We start from the raw sequence: 23,786 nt of genomic DNA on the forward strand, positions 1-23,786 counted from the left end.
CAGAACTCAACCAGACCACCTTCTTTCTCCAGGCCTCACAAATTTTCCGCCTTTGGCAGGGGCAGTCTTACCACTTTAATATTACCGCTAGCGGAAAATATTTGCATTTCCCTTCTGACAGATTTCCTTCTTACACAGGTTCCAGCTTTCAGAAGTTTTACTGTATATGCATAGGGAAGAAAATCTGGAAGGAAATAAATAAAAATGTGGTTTTATGTAAAAAAAAAAAAAATTCTTTTTCGTTAGAAACAAAATTGGCGAAGTGGAAAACTTAAAGGGGAATGGACACTTAATAAATAACACTTCGGAAGTTTGCCTGAGTGTTGTCTGTAAGAGCCCTCCGGTTTCCATCCTGGGAGAGCCTCGGCTCTCTGTGCTGTTTACCCTGGGTGCTAAAGCACTTCATGTTTATTTTTTGTTGGAAAGGCTTTGTTTGATCTAGTGCTTTTCCATGCAGGGTGGCAGTTGGCATTCAGCTACTTATGCTTGTTTGAAGTAGATTCTTACTTAAGACATGGATCACATCTGTCTTACCTGGCTGCAGCAGCCTTGTGGAAAGCCAGAGGACTTTCTGGAACTTGTGCAGCCCAAGAGTTCCTCCACCCAGGGTTTATTTTCCTGTGAGCGTCTTTTCTCTCGCCTCTCTCAGGGTGCTTGCTGGGTGCTTACTCAGCTCTGAGGCATGCCATTGATATTTGCATTTGCTCTCAGCTTTGTGTGGGGGTTGTAGCTGCCTGGGCTGCTGCCTCTGTGGGTTCAGGCAGACGACTGTGGATGTTCCTACTTTGTTCCCTGCCTCCGATTGGTCCCTGAGGTCACATGAGGGCTCGGGGGCTGGAATTCTGAGTTGTGGCTTTGGCACTCCTTTTTCTTTTTTAAAAATCGCTCTGTCTGTTGAGCTCTCCTGGGCTTGGTGCCTTACTCTTTGACTGAGACTGGAGACGACGAAACAGCCACCAGCAGGCAGACCGAGGTGACACTTGGACAGCCAGCCAGGATGTTCAGTCAGGTGCCCAGGACCCCAGCTTCAGGCTGCTACTACCTAAATGCCATGTCACCTGAGGGCCAGGAGATGTACTTGCGATTTGATCAGACTGCAAGACGCTCCTCGTACAGGGTCAGCCGGATCCTAGCACGCCATCAGCTAGTGACAAAAATCCAGCAAGGTGAGTTGCCCGAAATGAAAACGGCAGAAGGCTGTTTGTTGCTGATTCTGATTCCTCTTGGTTCGATTTCATGCTAACCCAGTTTTTTGTTTTTTTTTTTAATTATCGTCTTCACTTTACAACAGATGGATTTCTGTGCCACACTGCGCATAGCTTTGAAAAGTAACTTCAGGCTCAAGTTTTAAGCAAACGGTGACAGCGTTTCACTGCCACGTGACCTGACATAAAGTGCACAGAAAAGTCCACAGCAGGCAACAGTGAGCTGTGAATTTCCAGGACACGTGTGTGTGTGTGTGTGTGTGTGTGTGTGTGTGTGTGTGTGTGTCTGTACAGCAAGCCAGAAGGATTGACTTAGCGTGTATTACAGGAGCTTTTTGGCAGGTTCCTCACTCTCTGTGACATTTAAAACATGGACATTAGAGGATTTAACTAGGGGAGAAGGGAAGGAAACCAAGCCCCTACCCTGCCCAGTTAGTTCGAACACTGTCAGTGAAGGCAACAAAAAGGGAAAAGTGACAGTTAAGATCACTGGAAGCCCGAGAGTATCCCAGCAGCCCAGTGTAGGGAATCATGTGTGGTATCGCACAGCCTTGTAGGGGGACGCCTGGCAGGCTGGTGAAAAATGATTTTACCGGGCAAAGGTTTCCCAGAAGGCTGGCTTAAGTGGAGGCAGCAAAAATCCCAGTTGTGTTCCGAGGCCCATCAGGCTGACAGCCAGAATCTCAGTCTTTGCCCACTGATGTGTTTCTGTCCGTAGTTGCCACTGCTTTGTTGATACAGTTTTTCTGGTGAAGGATACAAGTGTCTGCTAACCTCAAAAAAATCCTGTGACCTGTGCCCAGAAGCACTGGCTTCATAAAGCAGAAGGGAAAGGTGATATTACCTACGAGTAACCAGGTATGGTTGGTGGGTTGGTTGGTTTGTTTTTAACTCTCAGCCTCCCCCCTCAAAAAGCCTGGAAATCACTAAAATTTATCATTCTCAAAAAAAAAAAAAGTTTAAACCGTGCTTCTTATCTTAGGATAGATCCAAAGGAAGTAGAAAGTTGAACATTCTTAAGAAACCCGTAACCGGTGCCCATTTAAAAGACACACATATTCACAGATAGACAGCCAGTTAGCCACCACCCCCCTTCCGGACTAAAAAACATAATAACTGAATTACTATATCGGTGATAAGTTTCCCAGAGATTTCTAGAGCCATTACAAAAATATAGTTTCCACTGAAATGAACGAGTTTGGGGTGATTACTGAATTTTAGAGGGGAAGTTGGGGTTTGTAATCGCTGAGATCTTTTTGTATTCTATCGAAAAGGAACAATACGTAGTCTAGTGAGCAAGGTTTGATGAGATTGTTTCCTTGGAAATTAGGGTTTGTTTGCAGAGGCTCCGGAACCGGTGATATGTGAAGGATGCTAGTCCTGCATACCAACCTGATTTCAGGAAGGATATTATGTCATTCCATAAACTCTGTGTGCGAGCCTGGATTGAATAGAAACAAAAGTCATCATTTCCCTGTGGCTTGATTTAAAAATAAATTTGGCTGAGAGTAAAAACCAGCTCTATGTAAGGTTTACACGGTGGTGCTTCTTTTACTATTATGGATGTTGTTGCTGTTGGGTGTCGTCGAGTCAATTCCGACTCATAGCGACCCCATGTGACAGAATAGAACTGCCCCATAGGGTTTACAAGGCTGTAATCTCTTTATGGAAGCCAACTGCCAGATCTTTCTCCCGAGGAGTGGCTGGTGGGCTCAGACTGATGATCTTTTGATTAGCAACCGAGTACTTAACCATTGCGCCACTAGGGCTGCTTACCATTGTGGATGCAGGGGCATAGTAAATGTTTGGTGACGATCTATAATCTATGGTTGGGAGCATTTCCTCCACATGCATATAGAGAGGATTATGTTAGAAATACTGCGTAAAACTGCTTCGAAATAAGGAGATCTGGTGGTGCGACAGTCAAGCACTCAGCAGCTAACTGAAAGGTTGGCAGTTCAAATCCACCCAGAGGCTCTGCTGGAAAAAGGCCTGGCGAGCTGCTCCTGTAAAGATCACTGCCTAGAAAACCCTACTGGGCAGTTCTACTCTGTCACGTGGGATCGCTATGACTGGGGATTGACCGGGCACCCAGCAGCCACAAGTTTGAAATTGCTTTGCGTACCTCCTTAGGTGTGTTTACAGTAATTGATTTCATTAAAGAAATAATTGTTCTTTTTTTTTTCCCTATTTAAGATTTGATGTTATGAATGCATACATTATCTTAGAAGCACCCTCTTCTGTAGACACGCGCGTTCTCTGGGTCAGTGTCATTCCAATTACTTAGAGAGTTTGAGGAGTCTCAACTACTTTTTTCTTTTTTTAATCGTGAGATGGTGGACTGTTTGGGACGATGAATGCCTGAAAATGAAAGTGACAATTAAGACCATTAGGGAAGAGAACTTCAGCAGTCCAGTGATGGGAAACCTTTATCTGTTGATGTCACGCAGCCTTATAGGAAGACACGTGAGAACGCAGATGGAAAATGACCATGTGGGCTGGAGGTTTTTAAGAAGATTGGTTTAAGGTAACAGTGGAGGGTTTTGGCTGAGCATTCACTGCGTGTGCTGAGAGCTTTACATGTATTTTATCTGCCAAAAAATTCCTTGTAGTTAAGCGTTACTGATATAACCATTTTAAAGGTGACAAAACCGAGGCACATTGGAGTTAAAGTAGCTTGTCCAAGGTATTGTTTTCTCATTTTTATGATGAGTGCTGAAGTAATGAACCTAAGATTAGTTTTTCGAATTAGATAATATGCCAAAGACCTTCCCGTCTTTGATGCCCAGCAAAGAGCTGCGTTACAGAATCAGAAATTCACGCTGAGATTCTCAGTCAGCTGTTATCTCTCCGGGAAGCCAAGGGGCATGTGTGTTAGTTTTCCTGAACAGGTAGCACCTAATAGTGTGTGGTGCCAACTGATTTTACTAATGAATGGTCTGTAACCAAGCTCCAAACCAAACCTGTTGCCACAAATCAGTCCTGGCTGATAGCAATTCTGTAGGAGAGAGTAGAGCTGCTCTGCAGGGTTTCCTAGGCTGTAATCCTTATGCGAGGAGCCCTGGTGGCACAGTGGTTAAGGCATTCAGCTGTGAACTGAAAGGTCGGCAGTTCATATCCACAAGCTGCTGTGCAGGAGAAAGATGTGGAAATTTGCTCCGGTAAAGAGCACAGCCTAGAAAGCTCTATGGGCAGTTCTACCTTGTCCTATAGGGTTGCTATGAGTCGGAATCGACTCCACAGCAATGGGCTTGGGTTTTTGTTCTGTTTTGGAATCTTCACGGAGGCTCAGCGCCACATCTTTCTTCTGTGAAACAGTTGGTGGGTTCCAACCACAAACCTTATGGTTAGCAGCCTAGTGCTTAACCACTGTGCCACCAGGACTCCTTAACGCTCTATAATCATGCATTAAAGTCTGTCAAGTGCGTATTACATGAATTCCACTAAGTTTTGTAGTTCACATAGCAGTGTCTTGAAATGACAGCTACATCAGTAAAATTATTGGCATGACTCTGCTTTAGATGCTTCAAGGAAAACTTAGCATTATATTAGTGTAATTTGGGGGGTAATTACAGTCACCATCTCTCAGGGCTCTTGGGAACAGTGCAAATGAGAGCGAGTTGCTCAGCACTGACCTCATTACAGTGAGATAATGGTTGGATGGTATGGGCATGATTCAACAGCAGATACACTCACAGGGAGGAAAAATAAGGAGGAGAAATAAAGACATCTTTGATGATACATAGGATTAGAATCAGTTACCCAAACCCAGGATGAATCTAAGCTTGCTCATCTAGGGTGCACTCCAAAATACACAAGGCATCCTTTTCTCCTGCCTGCTCTCTGCTTCTCGAGTGCTAAGGCCAGTCAGAAAGGCGGAGCTGTTTAAAATGGAGGGTCTTGTTTTGCGGAGTTCAAGTTTATCGCCAGTCATACTGCCCATAATCCCCACCCTGCATTCTTTGCTTGAATCAATAGGGAAATTGTTGTTGGGAGAGAGAATGGAATAATAACGGTCCTTATTTCCTCCCGGGCAGGCACTTGGGACTGGGTCAGGGAGAGGGTGCTGAGGAGGTAGAGAGAACCATGGTAGGCCAAGGGAGGGGAGATTCCACTTTTATAACACTATTTCGTGGTTATGACTTACTGAAGGAGCTTTGGTGGCACAATGGTTAAACACTCAGTTGCTAAACTAAAAGGTTAATGGTTTGAACCCACCAGCAGCTCCACAAGAGAAAGACGTGGGGATCTGCTCCTGTAAAGATTACAGCCTAGGAAACCCTGTGGGGCAGTTCTACCCTCACGTGGGGCCGTCGGAATCGGAACCGGCTTGACGGCAGCCAACGAGAACATGACTTGTTAGTTTGTTCTGTAAACCTTCATCTAAAGTAAAAAAAGAGAACATTACTTATTGGCTACAGGTGCTTTGAATACCATGTACATGACAGAACAACCAAAATGGAAATAACGAGAATGCTGATATATTGTGGAGTGTAACCAATGTTGCTCAACAAAGTGTGTAGAAATTATTGAGTGAGAACCTAACTTCCTGTGCAAGTTTTCACCAAAAATGCAATAAAATATATTTTTAAAAACGACCATGTACAAAGGCCAAGTCATGGAAGCTCCAGAGACACATCCAGATGCCCTGAGGGACCGAATTGCTGGGCTGAAGGCTATGGGACCATGGTCTCAGGAAACATCTAGCTCAATTGGCATAAGATAGTTTATAAAGAAAATATTCTACATTTTACTTTGGTGACTAGCGTCTGGGGAATTAAAAGCTTGTGAGCGGCCATCTAAGATACTCCACTGGTCTCATTCCTTCGAGAACGAGGGAGAATGAAGAAAACTAAAGATACAAGGGAAAGATTAGTCCAAAGGACTAATGGACCACATCTACCACTGCCTCGACCACACTGAGTCCAGCACAACTAGATGGTGCCTGGCTACCACCACTGACTGCTCTGAGAGACATCACAATAGTGGGTCCTGGGCAGAGCTGGAGAAAATGTAGATCAAAATTCTAACTAAAAAAAAAGACCAGACTTACTGGTCTGACAGAGACTGGAGAAACCCCGAGAGTATGGCCCCAGGACACCCTTTTAGCTCAGTAATGAAGTCACTCCTGAGGTTCACCCTTCAGCCAAGGGTTAGACAGGCCCGTAAAACAAAACGAGACTAAGTGGGCACACCAGCCCAGGGCCAAGGACCAGAAGGCAGGAGGGGACAGGAAAGCTGGTAACAGGGAACCCAAGGTCGAGAAAGGAGAATGTTGACATGTTGTGGGGTTGGCAACCAATGTCACAAAACAGTACGTGTACTAACTGTTTAATTAGAAGCGACTTCTGTAAACCTTCATCTAAAATACAATTTAAAAAAAGATAATGTACATATACACATGCTATTTGGAAAATCCAGATCTGTGCAAATATATGAATGTGATTGCTTGCTTTGTGAAAGGATTCAGTATGCTATTAAACCTTTTTTTTATTTTAAATGCTTAAAAACAGCATGCTGTAGACCGGATTGCGGTAAACACATGGATCCAGGAGAAAAGGTGCCCAGGGACCCAAACCCTTTGTAGACACCCCTTCACTCTCACTGTGGCCAGTTTTAGAGCTTCCCTGGGCCCTCATTTCTTGATTAGAAAAGGAAGAGTTGGACTATGATTGCTAAGGCTTGTTCTGGTTCTCTTGTTACTGTTGTTGCGTGCTGTCGAGTTGACCCCAGCTCGTGGCAGCCCCATGTGACAGAGTAGAACTGTCCCAGAGGGTTTCTTAGGCTGTAATCTTTACAAGAGCAGATTGCCAGGTCTTTCTTCTGTGAAGCCTCTGAGCGGGTTCCAACTGCCAACCTTTTGGTTAGCAGCTGAGTGCTTAACCACTGCACTACCAGGGCTTCCTACTCTCGTTCTCAAGTTCTCTAATTCTCTCTGTAGCTCAGTCAGTCACTCTTTGCACTAGAGTGTGGGAAGGCAGGAGAACTTAAACCTAAACTAATGCAAGCTGGAAAGAAAACAGCAGCTTGATAATGTAAATAATGGCTTATACTTCTTCTGCAACTTGTCAAGGAAACGGTAATGTGGAAATCAGATTTTAGCTCTACCTCTGTATCTGGGCCACGTCATAATGTCTCTGGGCCTTCTTTTCTTCTCCAATAAAAATAAAGGGTTTGTTTTAAATCACCCCTGCAGTCCCCGTCATCTCTCAGCCTCTGGGATCCTGTGATCACAGTCTGACCTAGAGAGAGGGAGAGTTCTTACGTTTTCCTTGCTGTGTGAGTCAGCATATACCTGGTCCTGCTTCATGACACCTGTCTAAGGCTTATTACCCACTTCACAGGAGCATTAGGAGGTCTGGGCTTGGGGACTATTTCAATGTGCAAGGCAGTGGTGGTTCCATAGTAGAATTCTTGCCTTCCATGTGGGAGACCTGGGTTCCATTCCCGGCCGGTGCACCACGTGCACAGCCACCACCCACCTGTCAGCGGAGGTTTATGTGTTGCTGTGATGCTGAACAGGTTTCAGCGGAGCTGGCAGACTAAGGCAGACTGGGAAGAAAGGCCTGGCGATCGACTTCTGAAAATCAGCCAGCGAAAACCCTGTGGACAACAATGCTCCAATCCACAGTGTATCATGGGGATGGCACAGGACCGGGCAGTATTTTGTTCTGTCGTGCATGGGGTCGTCATGAGACAGGGAGCAACTACGACAGCTACCAACAACAACATAATCTATAATTCAAAAGAACTTGTAGCAGGCTTGCTTTCTCAGGAGACCAGGGCTGTGAAGCAGAGTAATGGGATGCCTGGCCTGTTACAAGGACTGGGAGCCTAGGGGATGCCCATGTATGTGCGCACCTATGCTTGATGGAAGATGTAAAATGTAGTCACTTTCACTACTAAACCAAAAAAAAACAAAAAACAAAAAACATTGCCGTCATGTCGATTCCGACTCATAGGGACCCTATAAGACAGAGTAGAGCTGACCCACAGGGTTTCCAAGGAGCAGCTGGTGGATTCGAACTGCGGACCTTTTGGTTAGCAGCTGTAGTTCTTAACCACTGCGGCACCAGGGTTTACTACTAAGGGAGGTAGTGAAGGTCACATTTGCCTTTTCATTGGCTCTGTCTGCTTTTTTTTGTTTTTGTTTTTGACTATTTTTGAATATAGATCGCATCTGCAGGAATGTCACTAGAGTGGAATAAACTGCCTTTTTTATGTTCACAGGAGCCCTGGTGGCACAGTGGTTAAAGTGCTTGGCTGCTAACCAAAAGGTCAGTAGTTCGAACCCACCAGCCACTTCTAGGGAGAAAAACGTGGCAGTCTGCTTCCATAAAGATTCCAGCCTTGAAAACCCTATGGGGCAGTTCTACTCTGCCCTACAGGGTCTCTCTGAGTCAGAACACACTGCGCAGCCCCGGGTACGGTGTGGGTATGGTATGTTCCCAGAGAATGAAGTGAGCACTTGTGATGTCTGCGCCCTCTTTGCTCCATCAAATGGCATCTTGGGAATTTGCCCAACCTCAGTGGTGAGCGCTGCCCTCCACCAGCATAGGGGACCACCGCTCAGTTGCCATCAGCCTGGAGTAAACAGCCCTTTGTCCTTTTGGAATTGCCCTCTCCCTGTCTTTAGTATTTCTTACCCCACTGCTTTCAGAAAGGAAGGGTGAAGACACTGGTGGGAAGACGGAAGGAACACAGAAAGCACACTGAGTGCCTCCTTTGTGGGTTGCACAAGTTCTCATGGAAACTAATGAGTGGTGACCGTCACAGCTTCCTCTTTCAGGACGCGGGGCTTCTTTCCGTCCACGGCTGCTCAGTGAGGTGGTTGTGGGTGGGTAGTGGTGAATCATTCTTGCCTAATGGTGACCCCATGTATTGCAGAGTAGAACTGTCCCCCAGAGCTCCCTAGGCTGTAATCTCTAAGGGAGCAGATCACCAGGTCTTTTCTCCTGCAGAGCCGCTGGTGGGTTTGAACAGCCAACCTTTCAGTTAGCAGCCAGGTGCTTGATGGTTGTGACACCGGGGCTCTTGCTCACTGTGGGGCCTGTGTAGAAAGGATACTGTTTAACCAAAAGTTGTAGAAAAATCTGCTGAGCTAATTAAGCCAACTAACTTTAGTGTAACATTCAGCAAATTATTACGTAGTGGAAACGGGAACAGTGAAGAGTGAGTACTAGAGGGACATTAGAGAATGAGCCATGGGCTTGTACCATGCAGAGCTCGAGAGTTTAACTCCAGCCAGACTGTGGCTGCAGCTTTGATCAGCTCTGGTCTCACAAACACATATCTCAGATGCAGGCCGTCACCAGATTCGGGTTTGCTGATACTAGTTAGAGAATCGCCATCAGGGAGATAAGCGGCACACTTCACCAAGGAGAGGGGAAGGCGGAAGTCAGACTCTAGCCCTACTTCTGCCACTCATTATTGAGCGGTCTGGGGCAAGTCGTAATTTCTCTGTGCTATCTTTTTTTCTTCCTTGAAATAAAGGATTTGGATTAAACAATCTCTTGAAGTCTCCATTGTAGTCCTTGGGTGGTGCACACAGTTAATATGTGCAGCTGTTAACTGAAAACTTGGAGGTTTAAGTCCACCCAGAGACACCCGGAAAGAAAGGCCTGGTGATCTACTTAAGAAAGGTCAGCCATCAAAAACCCTATGGAGCACACAGGGTTGCCATGAGTCTGAACTGACTTGAAAGCCAAGTGGTTGGCTCAACTCCCCATCATCTCTAAAATTCTGGGATTCTGTGATCACAAGTATTACCTAAAGAGAGAGACGTTTCTTATTTACATTTTCCTTATTGTGTCATTCAAGGAGCCCTGATGGTGCAATGGTTAAGTGCTTGCCTGCTAAGTGAAAGGTTAGTGGTTCTAAGCGAAATGTTAGTGGTTCAAACTCACCCAGCAGCTTCATGGGAGAAAGATCTGGCAATCTGCTCCCGTAAAGATTACAGCCCAGGAAACGCTGTGGGGCAGTTCTACTGTGTCACAGTGAGTCGGAATCGACTTGACAGCAATGGGTTTATGACAGAGCTGAGGCCCTGAGTGAGTTCTAGAAAGGTCTGACGTTGCTGCAGCTAATTCAGGATATTCCATTACTGCTGGAAAGTGGAGCTGCCATCCACAGGAAAGAGGCAGGAAACTCTTCAGGAGTCTACAATTCTCCCAGGCTCTGGGTAATGTGGGATAGGGCCTCTCTGAGGTCCAGACCGGGGTGGCTTTGAGTTGATTTCTGACTACATCGTCCAGACATATTTTTGATTACATAAAATCTCTCTCTGTATGACAGAGGAAAGTGAATTGGTGGATTATGTTAATAGTAAAATCTGTTGGGTTCATTGTATAAGCAACTTATCAAGTTTCCCAGGATGTCTACAAATATTTTCTATTTTTCCTCTTGCTGGCAAAGAGATAACATGTTGGCATTGACATTATGAACGATGCTTTTTGAGAGAACCCCACAAACTTTCAACAAGTGACAACAGAATGCATAAGGAATTAGCCTAAAAGGAGCCCTGGTGGTACAGTGGTCAAACGCTTGGCTGCTGACTGAAATGTCAGCGGTTCAAACCCACCAGCTGCTCTGAGGGAGAGAGATGTGGCAGTCTGCTTGCTTCCTTAAAGCCTTACAGCCTTGGAAACCCCATGGGGCAGTTCCACTCTTTCCTATAGGATTGCCACGGTCAGAATCGACTCAACGGCAACAGGTTTGTCTTTTGGTTGGTGTAGCCTAAACCCCTGAGCCGTAAAGCCACATGGGACCATTTTGCAATCACTCTAGAAGGGGGCAGTCGAGGGCAGAGCTGCGAGAGAAAGACCTGGCCGTCTGCTCCTGTGAAGATTACAGCATTTCCTGTGGGGCACCTCTGCCCTGTCACGTGGGGTCACTGTGAGTCACTATGACGTGACCGGGTGGAAGCTGACAGCAACAACAACAACAACAACAGCAGCAGTCCTGCCCTGTCACGTGGGGTCACTGTGAGTCGCTGTGACACGACTGGATGGAAGCTGACAACAACAACAACAACAACAACAGCAGCTTTGCCCTGTCACGTGGGGTCACTGTGAGTCACTGTGATGCAGCTGGATGGAAGCTGACAACGACAACAACAACAACAACAGCAGCAGCTCTGCCCTGTCACTTGGGGTCACTGTGAATCGCTGTGACGTGACTAGACAGAAGCTGACAACAACAACAACAGCAGCTCTGCCCTGTCACGTGGGGTCACTGGGAGTCGCTGTGATGCAGCTGGATGGAAGCTGACAACAACAATAACAACAACAACAGCAGCTCTGGCCTGTCACGTGGGGTCACTGGGAGTCGCTGTGACACAGCTGGATGGAAGCTGACAACAACAACAACAACAACAGCTCTGCCCTGTCACGTGGGGTCACTGTGAGTCGCTGTGATGCAGCTGGATGGAAGCTGACAACAATAACAGCAGCTCTGACCTGTCACAGGGGGTCACTGTGAGTCGCTGTGACGCAGCTGGATGGAAGGTGACAACAACAACAACAACAGCTCTGCCCTGTCACGCGGGGTCACTGTGACTCGCTGTGATGCAGCTGGATGGAAGCTGACAACAACAACAACAACAACAGCTCTGCCCTGTCACGTGGGGTCACTGTGAGTCGCTGTGACGCAGCTGGATGGAAGCTGACAACAACAACAACAACAACAACAACAGCTCTGCCCTGTCACGTGGGGTCACTGTGAGTCACTGTGATGCAGCTGGATGGAAGCTGACAACAACAACAACAACAGCTCTGCCCTGTCACGTGGGGTCACTGGGAGTCGCTGTGATGCAGCTGGATGGAAGCTGACAACAACAACAACAACAACAACAGCAGCAGCTCTGCCCTGTCACGTGGGGTCACTGTGAGTCACTGTGATGCGGCTGCATGGAAGCTGACAACAACAACAACAACAATTGGTTTTTCTCTTTTTCTCATGACACTTGAAGGCGGCTGTGTGGTGCGGACTGTTTGCCCTGGACTACTACTGACTTAGTCTGGCAGTGCGGACCCTCTCAGTGGTGTCGGGGACAAAGGGCCTGCTGAATGGCTTCCGTAAAGATTACAGCCCAGAAAACGCTGTGGGGAAGTTCTGCTCTGTCACATGGGGTCACTGTGAGCCGAAACTGACTTGACAGAGCCCAACAACAACAACAAACAGGGCAGAATTGGTGTCGAACTGACTGTAGGCATGTACACACTCTTCTTTGAAAAGACATAAATTCCCATTTTTGAGAAGCTTAGGATCTGAAGGAATTTAAATAGGGCCCTTTGGCTAGAAAAAGGAAATCGATAGAAATAAATCCGAAATATCTGGCTAGACTAGACTGTCAAATATTTTCCTTGCAGGTAGCAGAAATCCTGCCAATATTAAAGGTCTGACAGAGACAGAGCTGGCTAAGGTACAGGTCTGTACTCTCTAACGAAACACAAGGGTGAGACAGTGGAGGGGAGAGAGGTGGACTTGTAAAAGAACTTGGCAGTCAAGGTGCCTGACTGACTGTCGGAATTTTGAGCTGAAGGAGAAATTGTCCTCATACATTGCAACGCGCCTCTTTCTGGTGGGAAACACTGGGATGTCAGGGAAGAATCTGTGATCAGCATGCAGTCTCTCTAAGTGACCAGTAACACTGCACGTCCCTTTGTGTCCGCCACATGACACACTGGGAGAAGTATGTGTTGTTGGCTGTGGACCAGTCAGCCCCTGACTCCACGCACAACAGAACGAAACACTACCTGGCCCTGAGCCATTCCCACAATCAGTTGTGTATTGGAGTGGTGTGACCCACTGGGCTTCTGCTGTTTGATTTTCAGAAGTAGGTCACCAGGTCTTTGTTCTCTGTGGCACAGGGTCAGAGTGAGTCAGAACTGACTTGATGGCACCCAACAGCAGGAATAACGGCGGCATCCCTGGCCGCTGCAGCCAGTCTGCCGAGGGCGCCTGGAGGAGCTCACGAAGTGAAGGCGTAGACCTGGGCTTTTGTTCTTGCCTTCCTCCCATGACCAGCTGTGTGTTGGACACTTGGGAGTTGGACCCTTGGGATCCGTTGGGTTTCCATTGGCTGATTTTTGGAAGATCACCAGGCCTTTCTTCCTAGTCTCAGTCTGGAAGCTGCCCTGAAACTTGTTCAGCATCACAGCAACACACAGGCCGGCACTGGCAGACGGGTGGTGGCTAAACACGAGGTGTAGTAGGCGGGAATGGAACCCGGGTCTCTCACGTGGAAGAGGAGAGCTCTACCGCGGAATCATCAATTCCGTCCCTCCCCAAAGCCCAGCGGTAAATTGGTCACGGAGAATAATTATAATAGTGATAAATTACAGGACACACTAATGCTGCGCCGGGACCAAAAGTTTATTTGATGTTATTGTCCAGTTTTATTTGACACATACAAAGAGAGAATGGAAACTGATTTTATGGTGGGCCTATGCTCACCAGCTGAAGAGCCCTGGTAGTACAATGGTTAAGTGCTCAGATGCTAACCCAAATGTCGGCGGTTCAAGCCTACCAGCAACTCCGTGGCAGAAAGACCTGGTGACCTGCTGCCTTAAAGACCGCAGCCTAGAAAACCCTCTGGGGCAGTTCTGCTCTCTCTAGGGCCACTGTGAGCCGAAATCACCTTGACAGCGGTGGGTTTTTGCTTACTGGGCACTGTGCTAGTTGCTCTAAAATTGGTATTTTTACCTTATTTAAGACTCAGAACACTTGAAGATGTTATTATCCTCTTTTTTTTTTTTTTTTAGCAGAGCAAGCTGAGAACAGATAATCTCGAGCTGCAGGTAAACGAATGAAATAGAAGTACATTCGAGCAGCATTGTATGAAAGCCACCCCCAGACCGTATGATTCTCTAAACTGCTGAGTTCGTTTTGAGGTTTTTGTTACTTTTATGGAAACTTTCAAGTTTTATAAGTCTTTGTGTACAGAAATTTATGTATTAAAAAATGCACTCAAAATGTAGATAAACGTCCTAATGCCCGCTTAGCAACTTAAAAACTAACCTTGTGTTTCTCACACTGATTCAAACGAATTACCTAAGAAACTTCCATTGCCGTTTCCTCGAAGGATGTCCTTCTGCTCCAGTGAGGAGTGTTCGTCATATTTATTAGATTCTTCAGCTAAGGAAGACTGCGTGAGGATGTCATTATCATCTGCTGAACTTTGTTTTTAGTGTCGAACAGATTAAAATCCTAACAACTAAACATTGTGGATTATTTCTCTTTTATTTTATGGACTATATATAGCATATATGTGTTGTTGTTGGGTGCCGTGGAGGGGATCTGACTCACAGGGACCTCGTGTGACAGAGTAGAACTGCCCCATCAGATTTTCTAGGCTGTAACCTTTACAGGGTCGGTATGAGTTGGAATTGACGCCAGTGGGCTTGGGTTTTTTGGTCTTTAACCTTTACAGGAGCAGGTCACCAGGTCTTTTCTCCCCGGGAGCCACTGGGCTGGTTCAAACCAACAGCGTTTCGGTCAGCAACCGAGTGCTTAAGCATTGCACCATAAGGATTCTTCAATATACATATAGCCCGATTCGTTGCCACTGAGTCAATTCTGACTCACAGCAACCCTATAGGACAGAGTAGAGCTTCTCCATAGGGTTTCCAAGGCTGTAATCTTTATGGAAGCAGACTGCCACATCTGTCTCCTTTTGGTTAGCAGCCAAGCACTCAACCACTGCGCCACCAGGCCTCCTGAATATATGTATAGCATATATAATATGTGTAATATAATATATAACATATATATAATTTGTTGTTGTTGTTGGGTGCCGTTGAGTCAGTTCTGGCTCATAGCGACCCCATGCACGATAGAACGAAACACTGCCATGTCCTGCTCCATCCCCACAATAGTTGTTACGCTTGAGCCCATTCTTGCAGCCACTGTGTCAATCCACCTCGTTGAGGGTCTTCCTCTTTTCCGCTGACCCTGTACTCTGCCAAGCATGATGTCCTTCTCCAGGGACTGATCCCTCCTGACAACATGTCCAAAGTATATAAGACACAGCCTCACTATCCTTGCTTCTGAGGAGCATTCTGGTTGTACTTCTTCTAAGACAGATTTGTTCGTTCTTTTGGCAGTCCGTGGGATATTCAATATTCTTCGCCAACACAATTCAAAAGCGTCAACTCTTCTTCAGTCTTCCTTATTCATTGTCCAGCTTTCACATGCATATGATGCGATTGAAAACACCATGGCTTGGGTTGGGCGCACCTTAGTCTTCAGGGTGACATCTTTGCTCTTCAACACTTTGAAAAGGCCCTTTGCAGCAGATTTACCCAATGCAATGCATCTTTTGATTTCTTGACTGCTGCTTCCATGGCTGCTGATTGTGGATCCAAGTAAAATGAAATCCTTGACAACTTCGATCTTTTCTCTGTTTATCATATATATATACACACACACACACACACATATATATATAAAATATATATATATGTATTTTATGGTCCCATTTAGGGGAACCCCCACAAAGGAATAGAGGCATTTGCTAGTACAGTCAATCATATGTTAAATTTAAATTAATCTTGAACCTTGTAAAACCCTTGTTTTATAGGATAAAATATTTGATGTTTTCAGCAGGCCTAATGGCACAAAGGTTAAGCAATTGGCTACTAATTGAACCCACCCAGCAGCTCTGCGGGATAAAGACCTGGCAATCTGCTTCTGTAAAGATTACAGCCTAGGAAACCCTATGGGGTAGCTCTGCTCTGTCACATGGGGTCGGTATGAGTTGGAATCAACTCGATGGCACCAGCAGCCAGTGTTTGTAAACCTGGAGAGCTACTCTGATAATAATCCCTTCACTTGGACAGCGCGTGATGGTTTGTGAAGAATTCCACGTGTGCGATCCTTTTGAAAACATGTGTAAGGTGGGATTATACTAAAACCTAGGAAAGCCAGAACCTGTGTGAGGAGAAAGCCTGTCCAAGAAGGAAAACTCAAATATTTTCCACTAAAATGAGCCATAGAAAAGTCGTAAGACTGCATCCGTCAAAGGTGGAAAATTCGCCAGATCCAGAAAAACAGCCAGTCCCGTTGAGTTCCGGGTCTCACTGGTTTCATTGTACAATCTCAATGGCAACGAGTTTGGGTTGTTTGTTTGTTTTTAAGGAGCATGTTGTTGTTTTTAGGTGCCGTCGAGTCAGCTCCAACTCACAGGTACTCCATGGACAACAAAATGAAACGTATTCCCCTGGAATCTGTCTTTCAGAGACCTGACAAATACCTATTCAAGCTTTCTGCTTTGAAATATTTCTAATGTTTTCCTGAATCATTCCTTTGGAAATGGAGTTTGACTTTGTTTTGCCGTTGTATGTAAAGGTGCGTTTACCTCAGCGGGCCCTACAGATGTACAGGGTCAGCTGTGAGAGCCGGAACTTGATGGAACTGCCTTGCTTCCCCCGGTCTCGAAAGTTTTCCACCTTTGCCACGGTGCAGTCCTACCAGTTTTCTACCGCTCATGTCAGTGGAAAATATTTGCGTTTTCCTTGTCCGACAGGCTTCCTCCTTACACAGGTCCCGGCTTTCGCAGGTTTTACGGTAATAAGGAAACTTGGCGTTGAGCTGCTGTGTTTGTAAAACATTAACTCATTGGCAGGTTGTTGCAGAGTCCAGTTTTCCCTTTTCCTTTCCTTCTGTAGTAAAATTACTTCCTCACATGCAGCTTCACAGGGGAATTTCTGACACGGCCCTTACACTCCTGTCTCGCCTGAGGTTTCTCCGAGCTGTCTCTCTCGTCTCCCCCGACCCTTGGGTCCCTTGGCCAAGCCGGGCCTGGCTGCTACAGCGTCTGTTCTGTCAGGCCTGTTTGCTGTGCTCAGTTGAGACAGGTTCTTCTCAGCTGGCGAACTGTCCCCAGGTCCCAGTGAGCCATGATGGCTGGACAGGGAGAGTGCATCTGCCCGTGAGTCCCCGATGTGAGAAGACTTGGCCTTGGGGATGGAAAGGCGGGTTGTCAGCAGAGTTTACTAACATTCATGTGCGTTTCGATAGAAGATTTGAGTCTGGGGATTGGTAATTTGTCATTACAAATTTCCTGCCACAATTTTTAACTCTTGGAGCCCGTTGCCGTCCGGTCGATTCCAACTCGTAGAACTGCCCCCATAGAGTTTCCAAGGCTGTAATCTTCATGGGGAGCCCTGATGGTGCAATGGTTAAGAGCTTGGTCACTAAACAAAAGGTCGGCAGTTCGAGTCCACCATCTGCTCTTTGGAAACCCAATGGGGCAGTTCTACTCTGTCCTATAGGGTCACTATGAGTCGGGATTGACTCAATGGTAACGGCCTTGGTTTGGTTTAATCTTTATGGAAGCAGACTGCCACATCTTTCTCCCTCATGGCGGCTTCATGTATTCCCGAGTAGAACGGTGCTCCATAGGGTTTCCTCAGCTGTAATCTTTATGGAGGAAGGTTGCCAGGCGTTTCTTCTGCAGTACAGCTGGATGGGTTCAAACCACACCAACTTTTAGGTTAGCGGTCAAATGCACTGCCTGGCAATGTACTTGGAGCTACCCATATCGAGGGTTTACTGAGCTGTACCAAGGCGATTTAAGCACTACGTATATTATTATTGTATTTCATTTTTACAAAGACGTGAGAGTTAGGCTTACTTAGCTGGAAAATGCACGTAGTAAGACCTCACTCTTAACCACAGTAAGGCCTTTACCAGTTGTTACCAGTTGGCATTGAGTCAGCTCTGACTCCTGGTGAGCCCACGTGTGTCAGAGGAGAAGTGCGCTCCATAAGGTTTGCAATGGCTAAATTTCTGGAAGTAGATTGCCAGGCCTCTCTTTCAAGGCACCTCTGGTGAACTCAAACCTCCAGCCTTTTGGTTAACAGCCAAGCTGGTTGGCCATTTGTACCGCCCAGGGACTTAGATGTGTAAACAAAGGCTCAGAGAGTTAAATGAACTCCCTAAGCTGCCCTGGTTGTAGGTAGTAAAGCAGGGCTTCAAAGGCCAGTCTGTGTGACTTGGGAGCCCGTGCTTCTCACCACTTTGCGTACTTATCCCCTTCCTAATTACAGGTGACATGTTTACATTACACTGAGCCAATGATGGATTTAGTTTTTCATCACTATATTATATGGAGGGCTGATGGCTCAGTGGTTAAGAACTTGACTGCTAATCAAAAGGTTGGTGGTTCAAATCCACCAGGCACTCCTTGGAAACCCTGTAGGGCAATTCTGCTCCGGACTAGGGATCAACTCAGTGGCAGTGGGTTTGGTTTTTGTTTTACAGACCTGGTCGGTCCCCTCTTGAAGGGCCGGTGGGGGACCTCAGGGTGCCACCCAAACCTGCGGCAACTTGGCATCACCGTCCTCCACTACCTCCTCTCCCGCTGCCCTCTGGAGGGCTGTCTGCCCTTTATCTGGGACACTCTGTCCTGTGTAAATGTCCCAGCAGTGACATTCCTGTGTCTGGCAAGGAATCTAGTGAAGTTAGGAAGGAACAAGATTCTGCCGCCCCCAGCCCCCTTTCCTACTTCTGACCCTTCAAAAGGTCACTTTCTCCCTAGGAAAGGCGGGGGGTGGAGGACCCTTCTCCTCCACATTTTCGCAGGACCCCCAGGCCCACAGAGCTAAGTGGCCCACTGGGCGTTCACAGTGGGCCTTTTCAGAGGGGCGAGCAGGAACCGGGCCAGACCTGGGTGGTTCTCTGGACCAGGGTGTGCCCAGCTCGTCACCTCCATCCTGCCATGAAAGCAGCACATTGAGCGAGGGTCTCCATTTCTGGAGACGAGGCCTGGGTGGAGATTTTTTTTTTCCAGATTTTGCAATTCTGACCTCAGCCCCGCCTGAGACCTGTGGAACCAGAATAGAGGTAGTTGTCCTCTGCACTTTTAGCCAGACAACAGTAGCCAGTCAGAAGAAAATATCAGTGTTCTGCCAACTTCTTCTGTTTGTGAAATTTTGCCAGAAGCAAAACAGGATCAAAAATAATAAACAGCCCTCTTCCCTGGCTGTGTGGCTGCTATTTATGCAGAGGCGGGTGACCTGACTGCCTGTGTGTGAGTGCTAGGGGAGGGGCTTCTGAATGAGAGGTTAATTTGGGGGTGATCGCTTGCACGCGATTCAGGGCTCTCTCACATAATCGTTTTTCCAAAGAGGCAGCCTGGAGTATAAGTAGCCCTGCCTCTCCAAAAGTACTGCAGCCTAAACTGAGGCTAAAACAGCCTGTAACACAGCTTCCTGAAAGTACTGATACTTCCATAGGAGAAACCAGGGAACAAAGTGAGCTCTAGGTGGGATAGTCAGGATTCCAGCAGAGCCAGAAACCTGGCCTGCAGGCCACACACAGGGAGCTAGAAGGCTGAAGGGCTGGATCCCAGGGCATCTTTGCGTCAGCTAGCCTGGTGATCGTGGATGTTTTTATTTAACCTGCTGGTGACTCAGTTTCTCCATCTGTCAAACGGGAATGATAGTAGCCTCTGCTATTCCGTAAAATTGTTGTTATTGTGAGGTGCCATGGAAGCGATTCTGACTCATGGCAACCCCATACCACAGAGTAGAAGTGCCCCAGAGGGTTTTTCTAGGCTGCAATCCTTAGGTCAAGTCTTTCTCCTGAGGATCCACTGTGGGGGGTTCAAACCGACGCCAACCTTTCAGTGAGCAGCTGAGAGCTTAACTGTTTCGCCACCTGGGGAATCAAATTAAATGGAGTGGCAAAGCAACGTAGGGTTGCTATAAGTCGCAATCAACTCATAGCAACAGGCTAGGGGCCCTGGTGATGTAGTGGCTAAAGAGCTCAGCTGCTGGCCAAAGGGTCGGTGGTTTGGATCCATCAGCTGCTCCTTGGGAACCCTGTGGGGCATCTCTACTCTGTCCTTTAGGGTCATTATGAGTGGGAACAAACTTGATGGCAGTAGGGGTGGGGAAGAAACATTGGGTCACTATGAGTCAGAATCAACTCGTTGTCAACACGCTTGATGTTTTTAAGCAATGTTAGGGCACCTGTTAGGGATCACTGTGCTTGCCTGAATACCAAAACCAAACCAAACCAGTTGGCATGGAGTGGACTCCATCTCATGGCGACCCCATGTGCGTCAGGGTAGAGCTGTGCTCCATAGGGCTTTCTTCTTTTTTTCCTAATCCATTAATTCCAGTATTTTTCCTTCTTTTGTTATTGTTGAGAATATACACAGGAAAACATATACCAATTCAACAGTTTCTATAGGTACCATTTAGTGACATTGGTTACATTTTTCGAGTTGTGTAATCATTCTCACCCTCATTTTCAGAGTTGTTCTTCCACTATTGACTTAAATTCACTGCCCCCTAAAGTCTCTATCTAATCTTTCGAGTTGCTGTTGTCAGTTTGATCCCATATAGGTAGCTCTTAAAAGAGCATAATGCTCAAAGCTAGTTAAACTAAATTATTGTTTTGTTTTAAGAAGACTTCAGGGGATGTTTTTGGTTTAAGGTTTAAAGATTATCTCAGGGAAAAAGTGTCAGGAGTTCATCCAACCTTCATGGTTCTGGGAAGTCTGGAATCCATGAGAATTTAAAATTCTGTTCAGGGTTTTCCCCCTTTTGATCAGAATTCTCCTTCAGAATCTTTGATCAAAATGTTCAGTAATGGTAGCTGGGCACCATCCAGTTCTCCTGGTCTCATGGCAAAGGAGGCAGTTGTTCATGGAGGCAATTAGCCTCACATACCATTTCCTTCTCCTATTCCTGACTCCCCTTCCTCTGTTGCTTCAGGCAAATAGAGACCAATTGTTGTGCTGCTGATGGCCACTTGCAAGTTTTTAAGACCCCAGGTACTATGTCTCAAACTAGGAGGCAGAACAGAAACACTAAACACATTATTAGGCCAATTAACTAGAATGTCCCATGAAGCCATGACCCTAAACCTCCAAACCAAAGAACCAAATCCCATGAGGTTTTGGTTGTACATAATCAGCCTCAGCAGCTACTCTTTTTTTTTTTTTTTTTTGTCAGAATAGAGTTGTTGTAAACATATTAATCACACAACTTTTGCCAATTCAACTTTTTACAGGTGTACGACTTGTACAACTTATTGACCCGCAATTACAGTAATCAGCTGTGCAAACCTGCCCTTAATCAATACAATATTTCCATCACCATTAACCCCCCTTACCTCTCCCTCCTGCCCCTGGTAACCACTAATAAACTTTGGTCTCTGTACATTTATCTGTTCTTGTCATTTTATATAAGTGAGGTCATACAATTTTTGTCCTTTGCGATTGACTTACTTCACTCAGCATAATGTCTTCCGGCTCCACCCATATTGTAGCATTTGTCAAGACTTCATTTCTCCTACTGGCTGAGTAGTATTCCATTGTGTATAGGTACCACATTTTGTCTATCCGTTCATCTGCTGAAGAACATTTAAGTCATTTCCCGCTTTGGGCTATTGTGAATAGAGCTGCAGTGAACATTGGAGTATAAGTCTCTTTTTGAGTCTCTGCTTTAAAGTCTTTTGGGTGTATACCTAGGAGTGGAATTGCTGGGTCATATGGTAGTTCTATTTTTAGTTTTTTGAGGAACTGCCACACTGTTTTCCACAATGGCTGTACCATTTTGCATTTCTGCCAGCAATGGATAAGGGTTCCAACTTCCTCACATCCTCACCAACATTTGTTGTTTTCTTTCTTAGCTGTAGTGGGAGTAAAATGGTATCTCATTCTGGTTTTGATTTGCATCTCTTTGATGGCTAATGATGCTGAATGTTTTTTCATGTTTTTGGTGGCCATTTGAATGTCCTCTTTGGTGAAATGTCTATTCAAGTCCTTCTCCCATTTTATGATTGGGTTATTTGTCTTTTTGTTGTGAAGTTGTTGAAGTTTTATATATGTATTGGTTGTTAGGTACTTGTCAGACACATGGTTTCAGAAGATAGTCTCCCAGTTTGTATCTTGTCAGTTTACTTTTTTTTTGGATGTGCCTGTGAGGCTTCTATGACTTTGCCGTGGTCAACTTGTGCGGGCCTCCTCAGTATTGTGTACTCTCTTACCCTTCATCAAAGCTACCACTTATCTATTGTCTAGTCAGTGTTTTTCCCTCCTCCCCATCCCCTCCCTCGTAACCATCAAAGATTGTTTCTTCTTGTGCGGAAACCTTTTCATGTGTTTTATAATAGTGGCCTCATACAGTGTTTGCCCTTTCTGATTGACTTGTTTCACTCAGCATAATGACTTGTTTGGTAAAGTCTTTTGATGAATAAAATTTTTAATTTTTATGAGGTCTCATTTACTTATTTTGTCTTTTGATCCTTGTACTTCTGTCATTAGATAATCCATTGTTCAAAGCTGGGCCTGACAGCATTGCCCCTGATTTTTCTTCTAAGAATTTTATGGTTTTAGTTTGCCCATTTAGGTTCTTAATTCATTTTGAAGAATGTTTTTGTGCATGGTGTGAGGCATGGATCCTGTTTCGTTTTTATACATGTGGAAATCCAATTTTCCCAGCACCATTTATTGAAGAGATTCTTCTTTCCCCATTGAATGGACTTAGCAGCCTTGTAAAAAATCAGTTGACCATGTACGTGTGCATTTATTTCTGGACTACCAATTCTATCCCATTGGTCTGTGTGTCTATTGTTACGTCAGTACCAGGCTGTTTGGATTACTATAGCTGTATGGTATGTTTTAAAATCAGAAAGTTTGAGTCCTGCTACTTTGTTCTTCTCTTTCAGTGTTGCGTTAGCTATTGGGCCTCTTACCTTCCCATGTAACGTTGAGGATAGTTTTTCTATTTCTATAATGAAGGCTGTTAGAATTCTTATCGGGCTTGCATTGACTCTGTAGATGGCTTTGGGCATTTGACATCCCGACCATATTAAGTCTTCAACGAACATGGAACATCTTCCCATTCATTTAGTCTTCTTCAGTCTCTTTCAGCAGTGTTTTATAGTTTTCGTTGTGTAAGTCCTTCGTGTTCCTGGTTAGATTTACTCTGAGGCATTCCATTCTCTTAGATGCTGCTGTAAATGGAATTGTTTCTCTGGCTTGCCTTTGAGGTTTCTCATTGCTGGTGTATACAAACCCACCTGATTTTGGTTTATTGACCTTGTGCCCTGGTACTTTGCTAAATTCTGCCCTTATCTCTAGAAGTTTCCTCCATAGGGTTTTCAGTGGCTCATTTTTTGGGAAGATCATCACCAGGCCTTTCTTCCAAGGTGTCTCTGCATGTGCTTGAACTTCCAACCTTGTGGTATGGTAACCGTTTGTACCCCCAAGGTCTCCACTTGCTGGGACACAGCAGCCGGAAAGACCAAGATCCAGCTCTTTGAGTTGGACACAAAGCACTTCTCTGAAAAGTATTTCTATAATTTAATAACTTATATCACTCTTCAGCGATGTGAGAACAGTGCAGTAACGTGTGCTTTATCTCTATGTTTTGTTTTTTAACTGGTTCCCAAGGAGGTAAAGTCTACTGATTCTTTGTTTTATTTTACACCTTCCTTTTATGTGTTTGAAGTGTTGTGAGTGAATCTATGTAATTAATTGGGGTCATTTTGAACTTCGCCTTATTCGTCTTATTTTTCTTCAATGCTGAGGTATCAAGAATTTTATTTTGGATTTTTACTCAG

The 23,786-nt window shown here is 45.6% G+C and overlaps 1 protein-coding gene and 1 long non-coding RNA gene across 3 annotated transcripts in view; one reads left to right on the forward strand and one right to left on the reverse strand.

Annotated features, from left to right (window-relative positions):
- Positions 1-737: 737 nt before the first annotated feature.
- STARD13 (StAR related lipid transfer domain containing 13) overlaps positions 738-23,786 on the forward strand; it is a 218,184-nt gene continuing 195,135 nt past the window's right edge. For both annotated transcript variants that reach the window (XM_003409453.4, XM_010589364.3), the window contains exon 1: positions 738-1,166. In XM_003409453.4, coding sequence (XP_003409501.2) covers positions 998-1,166 — 169 coding nt within the window. In that variant the 5' untranslated portion in view covers positions 738-997. The remainder of the gene's footprint in view (positions 1,167-23,786) is intronic.
- LOC135227970 (uncharacterized) lies at positions 8,905-22,453 on the reverse strand. Its single transcript, XR_010318167.1, has 2 exons — positions 21,448-22,453; positions 8,905-9,255 (listed from the first exon to the last, which is right to left on the reverse strand). It is a non-coding gene; the product is annotated as an uncharacterized LOC135227970 (long non-coding RNA).

This window comes from Loxodonta africana, chromosome 17, assembly GCF_030014295.1.
Source record: "Loxodonta africana isolate mLoxAfr1 chromosome 17, mLoxAfr1.hap2, whole genome shotgun sequence".
Taxonomy (NCBI): domain Eukaryota; kingdom Metazoa; phylum Chordata; class Mammalia; order Proboscidea; family Elephantidae; genus Loxodonta; species Loxodonta africana.